This window comes from Dioscorea cayenensis, chromosome 26 (genome assembly GCF_009730915.1).
Source record: "Dioscorea cayenensis subsp. rotundata cultivar TDr96_F1 chromosome 26, TDr96_F1_v2_PseudoChromosome.rev07_lg8_w22 25.fasta, whole genome shotgun sequence".
NCBI classification, from domain to species: domain Eukaryota; kingdom Viridiplantae; phylum Streptophyta; class Magnoliopsida; order Dioscoreales; family Dioscoreaceae; genus Dioscorea; species Dioscorea cayenensis.
In genome coordinates, this window is record NC_052496.1 from 1,039,496 (window position 1) to 1,048,451 (window position 8,956).

General features: G+C 37.3%; 2 protein-coding genes across 2 annotated transcripts; both read left to right on the forward strand.

Annotated features, from left to right (window-relative positions):
* Positions 1 to 4,118: 4,118 nt before the first annotated feature.
* On the forward strand, positions 4,119 to 5,466 carry LOC120253218 (protein ALP1-like). Its single transcript, XM_039261544.1, has 3 exons — positions 4,119 to 4,625; positions 4,718 to 4,946; positions 5,015 to 5,466. Exons 1-3 carry the CDS (start codon positions 4,119 to 4,121, stop codon positions 5,464 to 5,466), a joined length of 1,188 nt encoding a protein of 395 aa, XP_039117478.1.
* Positions 5,467 to 6,051: 585 nt separating this feature from the next.
* LOC120253219 lies at positions 6,052 to 7,046 on the forward strand. The gene is made up of 2 exons (XM_039261545.1): positions 6,052 to 6,429; positions 6,516 to 7,046. The coding sequence occupies exons 1-2, from the start codon at positions 6,052 to 6,054 to the stop codon at positions 7,044 to 7,046; spliced, it is 909 nt and encodes a 302-aa protein (XP_039117479.1).
* Positions 7,047 to 8,956: the final 1,910 nt, after the last annotated feature.

Below are 8,956 nucleotides of genomic sequence, written 5' to 3' on the forward strand. Positions count from 1 at the left end.
ATTATTTGGATGGAAAGAAATAGTGTCATTTTTAATTGCATTGCACACTCTCATCTTTCCTCCATCTTGTTGCATGGGTAAATGGAGTTACATATGCTAAAAAAGACAAGGTGAGGGAGACTATCTCAACAATCAAATGAAGTTTTGAACTTCATAGGAATTTCACTTGAATCGAGGGAATGCCAACGAGGCTTAAGTAATTTCGATAGGTAAAGGAGATTAGTAATGTTTTTTTTTTTTATTATTATTTTTATTTATTCTTCATCTCATGTGGTTCTCAAGTTGTTGATCAGATTTTTTTTTTTTTTATTTCTTTTCTTTTCTTTTCTTTTTGTTGCATACCTTATTGTATTTTCATCCCTTATCTATTATGGCTTTCCAGTTTAATAGATGAGATTTATCAATTTTAAAAAGAATATAATTTTCATAAATTAGTAAATGATGAAAAATGAGTTTTATGACCTTAAACCCAAAACCATATTTACACTTTTTTTTTTAAAAAAAAAATGAATAAACCACTTATATTAAATTAAATAAAACCCCATTTTTTCCCTATTTATATAAAAAAAAAAAATTCATATGAGTGTTTTATTTTTATCCAAATTATTATTATTTTTGTATTATGGACATTGTCAGCCCTGTTTTATAAGGTTGAGACTCTTGTATATATTATCAAACAATTTATGAGTATTTAGCAAGGAGCCCCCAATAAATTTTAAATTTTCAAATATTTAATGTGGTTTTTGATAATAAAAAGCATCTTGATTCATGTTTGACAAAACTAGGTTTATTGAATTCCTGAATTTTGTAAATTCTCCACATCCTTTTATATATGATTACATTGATGAGCTATTCACTCAAATTTATACCCATTAGGTTATATAATAATACCCTGAAAAGATAAATTTCTCTACTGCAGCATGACAAGATTATCAAATACAGTTTTTTCACATAATTCGAAGACTAATAGTTTTATACAAACACAATATCATTCTTGAATCTGGAGTACATATTATATATGTTATCCTGGTTAGAAAATCACCAAAGGCCATGCAAAAAATATCTGCAGGGAAAATCTGATGGTTGGTGCAGCATTATTAGTCATTTAACAACTCAACAGCAATTAATAATAAATATAATAATATTACTCTAGAGAATGAAACAACTATATATGACAGTGGCAGAAGTGATTAAACAGACAGCAAGATCGAGAACAATTAATTAATACAAACAAATGAAGGCATAAAGTCACCGAATAGTGAATGAAGAAGCTTGGAACAGAGGCCTGCACTGCATGTTAGAGCACGCCGCCCTTGTGACCAATGAGAGAGATGGCTGGATATCTAGTTCCAATGGCTCCCGGGAGATCAATGATAAAACTGAGGACCGAATCCACCCACTAAACCCAGGCTTAAATGATTGGGGTTGAGGGGCCTGCATATCCATTTTGCTGTTCTATTTTATATTTATCTGTTCACAGAATCACAGGAACAGAGACTCTCATCAGAAAGAATGCTATACACACACACTCTTTATGTTTTTGCAGTTACATTTTCTGATCATGATCATCATCACTCAAATGTCAGTGTCTTCTCACTTGTTTGTCACCAAGGCCTGGACTGCATGCATGAAGATGTGTGTTTATGCCACCTGCTCATGTTGTGACGTTACCCATCCCCGTGTACGCTTCTGTGATGAGAATTCCCATGCACCTGCCTTTGCTGCTGCAGTCTCTCACTCTCTCTTTACTGTTTGCAAGTCTTTGGAATATGTTCACTTTGATTAATTTATTTATTTTGACGAGTGATTTATTTTACATTATGTGTGCACACACGTACATGGTACGCTCACGCTCCCAGAAGATGGTGCACATGTCTATCCATTCTCATGTCCGGTTGATCATCACGCAATCATCCATCAAGGTGTATGTCAATCAATCAATCAATCATGTTAGGGACAGTCAGGGGAGCCATTTTGGAGTAGGCCTAATCTCTGTTTAGATATTAAGATGATCTAGTCCCAAACACTAGTAAATTTTTCTTTGAATTAGAAATGAGCCACAAAAAGGAAAGCTTTTCAAGAAGGGTAGGTAAAAAATAGTGTAAGGGCCCGTTTGTTTCGCTGAACCCATGGCTGAAGTGGGCGAAGTGGCGAGTTCGATGACATTTGAGTGTGTTTGGTTACTTGAAGTGGTCCCAGAAGTGGTGATGTGACAAGTCCGGAACTCGGTTACTTCGCCATCTGACTTCGGGCCAAGAAATCCCGAAGTGGCACTTCGGTTCCCCACTTCCAGCACGTGGTAACACGTGATGACCCTTAAGATTACCCCACTTCCTGATTGCCTGTTCACTTTCCCATTTCTCTTCTCGCGATCCTTCGTTTTCATCGCCGCCAGCCCGTGATGTTCTACATCTTTTGTTAGGGTTTCTAGTCCGCCGTCGAGAATCGCGTTCCTCTTCACTTCCCCCCTTCCCTCCCGTACGTCATTGACGTTGCTTGTCTTCTTTGCCTAGTTCTTCAGCTCTTCTCTCGAGCGCAATGGGATTATATAAATTTGTTTCCGGTTTTTGGTTCAATCCTTGTAGTCTAACTACTATGTTTTTTTGTTACAATCACGGATCTAGTGCACGCCCGACAATTTCCTCCCAGATCTATCGCAGTTCTTTGTCTTCGGAGGTTTGCCCTTTGCTCACTGTGTAAACTGGTTTTTACCCTTCGATGTGAGTATCTTTCTTGATATTGTAGATCTTTTGAGTTTGTCAAAGCGATTTTTGTAGGTTTCTTTCCCGGTGTTATGTTTGTTAACCAAGTTTTTTTAGTTTGTTTTTTTCCGAATATTTTTGTTTGTATAAAGCTCGGCAATTTGCCTTCCAATTTTTTTGTATGGGCTATTGTAATTTTTTCCCTGTGTTTTGCTTTGATATTAACCCATCCTTTTTTTCCCATCCTTTTTTTCCCATCTTTGTTTCTTGTCATGTGCTTTTCTCGTATGAGTTGGTTCCCCATTAACCCATCCTTGTTTGTTTTTCCATGTGTTTTTGCCTTTCAAATTACCTCGATCTGTAATTGTTACTCGTATTTTTCCATGTTTTGTGATTTTTCTTTTCATTCATCGTGTTTTTGTTTTTCATAGTAAAACACATCTTTAATTCTTCTTGAACTAGTTTCCATTGTATTATGGTTTGAATTCCTTACAATCATCTATTATGTGATTTAGTTTGTCTAATGTTGAATTCATTGTTTCCAAGTCCATTTTGAAGACTTTCATTTTTTGTTTTTCTTGATTTTTGTGTTCTTCATCTTATCATGCTTGCAGTTTGATATTTGTTCATTGTGTATATGGACCAAATTCATATGATAGTGTCTTATTTAGTAATTCTGCTTCACAGTCAGTTGTTCAACATTTTTCCTGTTAACTATTTCTTTAAAAAAGCACATATCATATCTTGGACATTGTTTTTTGCAAGTTGTGTTCCCTTTTAAGAAGTGTCATTGTTGATTCATTTCTAGCATCTGTATTGCCTATCATGTGATGATATATACTTTGCAACTTTGTGAAGTAGACATTTATATTGTCGCAGTTTTCATGAAAGTGTTCTATTAATTGCAATATCATGTGATGCCATATATTTTTTTTTCACCTTTGGCATATGTATTGTTTATCATAGTGTTCTATCAATGTACTTCTCATGGGCTATACTTGCATGACAATGCTACTTCTTTATGATGTGTTCCTTTTTAAGAAGTTAGATTCTTAAACTTTTTCCAGCAGTTGTATTGTCTAACATGTGATGGCAGAGGTGGACTTATATATTCTCTCAGTTTGAAGTTATTAAGTGGTCTACTAAATGCATGATCATGTTATGGCATATATTTTTGTCACCTTTTTTTCGCAGCCGCATTGTCTGCCATAGTGTTCTGTCAATATAATCGTTATGTATCGTACTTGTATGCCATTGTTTACTCGCTAATGATGTGTTCCTTAATAAAAACATTAAGAAGTCATAGACCGGTAATGACAGAACATGATTATCCTAGTTGGTTTATATACTTAACATGTGTGGACCGAATTAGATTATCTGCTAAATTTAGTCTTACTCCATTCCTCCATTATGTAGATGGATAGTTGGGCAGTTAATGAGCGCACGAGGCCATTGGCTGCTGCGTTCACAACTGTTATTGTCATTATTGTGTACCTAGTAGAGGAAATGCATGTTACTAGGCCGGGCAGAAGTAAAGAACCATCAATTTTTCGTGACCTAACTAGGAAACGACATATGGAACGCATTCTTAGGGGTGGGCAAGATTATTGCGTAAGCTATCTTAGAATGGATGTAGGTCCTTTCTTACATCTTTCTTCCATCTTCCGTGACAAGCACCTCCTCGTAGACAGTAGACATGTGTCGGTCGAGGAACAATTAGCCATCTTCTTGCATATAGTTGGCCACAACACCAAGAACAGGATAATGCGAGTTGAGTTCCTACGATCTGGGGAAACCATTAGCCGATATTTTAACAATGTCCTCCGAGCTGTGTGCGCCATCCGTGATGATTTTGTTCACCCCCCAAGTGGTACTTGCCATCACGAAATAGAGACGAACCCAAATTGGTACCCTTTCTTTAAGGTAAGTAATTAATCATATATTAAATTTTTACTAGCAGAGATTAAAAAAAACCATGCTTGTCAATTTTGTTATACTTTATCACCTCCATGTAGGATTGTGTGGGTCTATTAGACGGGACACATGTTGATGCTTCTGTCCCTTCTAATGAAATACCACGGTTCCGTGGCCGAAAGGGTCCAACACAAAATGTCCTCGCGGTGGTGAACCCTGACTTACAGTTCACCTATGTGTTGGCGGGTTGGGAAGGCTCAGCAAATGACTTCACTGTGTTAAAAGATGTATTAGCACGACCACATCCCGAGGGGTTGAAGGTGTTAGAAGGTATAACGTATTGATTTTGTTTGTTGCAGATTAAAATCAGTAATTATTAAACGTTTCTTGTATTGTAGGAAAATACTATTTGGTAGACGCTGGGTACACAACAATGAATGGTTTCATAGCACCGTACCGCGGCGTTAGGTATCACCTAAAGGAACATAGTGGCAGGCCACCAACCAATCCGAAAGAATTGTTCAATCTCCGGCACTCAATGTTACGCTCCCGAGTTGAGCGTGCTTTCGGCACATTGAAGAACCGTTTTAAGATTCTAACCTCTCACCCATTTTTCCCCTTCAGGACTCAGGTTAAGCTCGTCCTTGGGTGTTGCATCATTCATAACTATATTGCAGGTGTCGACCCGAGTGATAGGATATTGCTTGAAGGAAGCACACAGCAAGATGAATATATTAATGCGTCACAAACCCGATCACAACGAGCACAACGTGAGGAAAATAGGCAGTGGGTGGAGTTGAGGGATAACATTGCAAATGACATGTGGAATCGCTACAATGGCTTCGTCTGACCCTAATATGTTCTTTAGACCCTAATATGTTCTTTAGACTTTTTCCATCAATGCTTTTTTCTTTAATCTTTTTACCTCGAATGCTTGTGATATTCTGCATGAGTTATTGCTATGTGTGATACCCTTGTTGTTGATTTCTTTCAGTCATATGATTCAGATGCAATGTATGATGTGTTTCCTTTCCAATTTCCAAGTTGTGCTTCTTTTTTTGTTGTGTCTATTATGCTTTGTTTGCAACGTGCTTTTGTTTACGCTATCTGAATTGCTTTTGTTGTTTTTCCTATTTGTTGGATTCCCCACTTGTTACAATGTTGTCTATTTATTTTTGTTTGTAGAAATTTAATTACCTTGCTTACTTGTTCTTAAGTTTTACTCATCTATTTTGTTTTGTTTTGTTTTCCTAATCAGCTATCTCTTTTCCCGGGATTTATTTGAATGCTTGTTTCCTTGGGGTTTTATGTTAATGTATTTGTTGATCTGTATGTGTGTATATGTTTGGTCCATTCTTAGCTATATCTTGTGCTGACAGCATGTTCATGCTAATATTATGGTTGCTTAGCATGCTATGATTTTTTTCTTAATAGAATGTCAACTCCAATTGAGGGGTCAGATCGCGCGAGTGACAGGGTTTCTTCAAGGTCAACCGCAAGCAAGCGCGGGACCCCTAACAAGAGATGGAAACCCGACTATGATAATTTCCTGATTCCACTCCTGGTGGAGCAAGCTCGAAAGGGACTCAAGTGTGATAAGTCTTTCAAACGAGCAGCGTTTGCCTTTGCTGCCGTACAAGTCAATGCTAGGTTTGGTACAACTTTCACTGCCGAGAACGTGGAGAATCACTACAGGACATTGAAAGCACGTTATGGCGAGATAAAAAAGGCAAAGGATTTGAGTGGTGCAGGGTGGGATGATGCAACCAAGACTATCACACTCGACCCTGTTGTAGCGTTCACATACACAGAGGTAAGTAGTGTTGTCAATTAGGAAATTAGACGATTTCAAATATTTGTAGTTGTGAACAATCAATTGTTCATTTGGTTTTATTACAGGCACACCCTGCTGCAAGGGCCTTCATCAACAAACCAATTGAAAATTATGAAAACTTGAGGATCATTTGCGGTGATGATTATGCAACAGGGTACTATGCGACATCCATGTTTTCTGAATTTGAGGTACCCTCGGAACATGAGGACGACAACCCTGACAATGGTGACTCTCCCCCAATGGACCATGGCAGCGATGAGGATTGCGATGTTCATTCTGCTCCACCTATTGTTAACAGTCCTGCCACTTCATCCACCCCAAGATCACAGCGTTCAAATAGGGGTCCGAAAAATAATAGCATGATGGGTGACCTACTTGTTGTCGTTGGTGAGATGGCTGATGCAATCAAGAACCCAACCCATTGGACTGAAACTTTATATACAAAGGTCATGGAGGTCGAGGGTTTTGATGAGCAGGTGTTGGTTGATGTTTTTGACTATCTTCGGGCGCGCGAAGATGAAGCCAGGGGATTTATGCCGAAGAAAATGGCGTTGCGCGTTGATTGGATCGAGAAATACCTGTCTCAGATGGAGTGAACATGCCTCACTGTTTCTGTTCGATATTCAGCTCAGCTGGATAGTTTAACTGAACCAAGACATCTACCTTTTGTTGTTTGTTTCATCCGTGCACTCCATGCATCTATCTTTTGTTTGCTGCTTATCTTATCATGTTGACATATGTTTGCACATTATCTGCATTAGCATATTTCCATCCTGACTGCTATTATGTTTATGCATCTAATTCCAGCATATTTTGTTCATGTAGCTACTATTATGTTTATCTGTATGTGGATCTAGTAGGGTTAGTATATATGCTTGTTGTGGTTTATGTCTTACCATGATTCTAACATGATCTTTGTTATTGATTTTGGTTTTATTTGTGTCTTATTTCAGGTGATGTGGGTGTGGTTATGATGAGTACAAGGGTTGCGACAATGCACAAAGGCAAGTACCCTTTATGCAGCCACAAGCAGTTGGGGTTGCACTGGCGGGGCAAAATAAAAGGCGGTCCACGCCTTTTCTTTGCAGCCATATCGTGCCCCAATGTGGCTTGTACAGGCTGAACACATACTACTTCCATCTTTTTTTTCAATCATATTTTCTTCAGTGTTTGGTTTTGTGTGAGTGTGTGCCCACGTTTGTGTATGTGTGTGTGTGTGTGTTTTCTTGGATTGTGACAAGTGAGGCGAGGCAATCAGGAGGCATCTATGCCACCATTGCAGTCCACTTGTCTACATCCTTTTCTATAATTTATCAAACTGGTTTTGAGAAAATTTCCTAAAAGTTGCAAATATATTAAGGGATCAATGCCGATGATAGTGCTACATTGTCGCCCTTGTGACCTGAACCAATTTGATCAATTATGCTGCTACTTCAGTGTTGAAAGAGACATGCAAGAGTTATCTGTGCAGCCGGTCTTCAAATTTGTGGATGTTTCCATATTCAGGACTCAGATATTTGCAGGTATTGGATCTATTTGTTTATCTGTGTAGCTGGTCTTCAAATTTTATACATTGTTTGCAGGCTTTTGTTGAAGGTTGCATTTGTTGGATGTTGCAATTGCTGATTTCCATCAACGCATGTACATGAATTCAATCCTTCAAGTTTGTGGTCATGTCAATATATTTTTCACTGTCAGCTGTATAACAATGAATGTGAGTTCTTCAATGTGAGGAGTTGTACTGATTTTTTTCATGTTTTTTTCAATGTAACAAGTTGTATTGACTATTTGAAAATTTTGGAAGCACAGTTTGTAGTCAATTGGTTGAAAATGTAAATAAATTTTAAAGTTTGTTACATCTGATGTCTTTTTTTGTTAGTATGGTAAAAAGATTGATGGATGTTTGTGCATTCTTAGATCAATATGACAACGTTTTCAAGACACCAATCTTCTAACTCCACTAAATTCTGGTCTAACATGTCATTTTCTTGTCAATAACTTTAATTATTTGGAAAACCAAAATTTGTATATTGTTATTATGTTGTTTGGCAATTTTTAGTTGGTTGTGTAATTTGTGTTAATACTTTGATTCCATAATTAACGTTCATGTTAATATTAATTTCATAAATTTTAAAATTATAATATTAACGCAAACAGCATTGGAAATATATTTTTTAAAAAAAAATTAACAAAACTAATTTGATTTTAACATAATCAAATAATCAAGTTAAATAAATTATATTAATCAAATGAAAGGGGGTAATCTCACCTCCTTCCGAAGTGGTGATCAGAACTCTACTTCGGAGCCACCAAACACTGGGAACTCCTGAAGTTACATTTTCCAGCCTCACACTTCCACCATCCAAACACAGGAAGTGGCTACTGATTTCACACTTCCACATTTAACCAAACACATGGAAATACTCACTTCTAACTGAATCCCCCACTTCAGCCGAAGTGCTATTTTCGAACTTCCACCACTTCGGCCATGCACTTCCCAACCAAA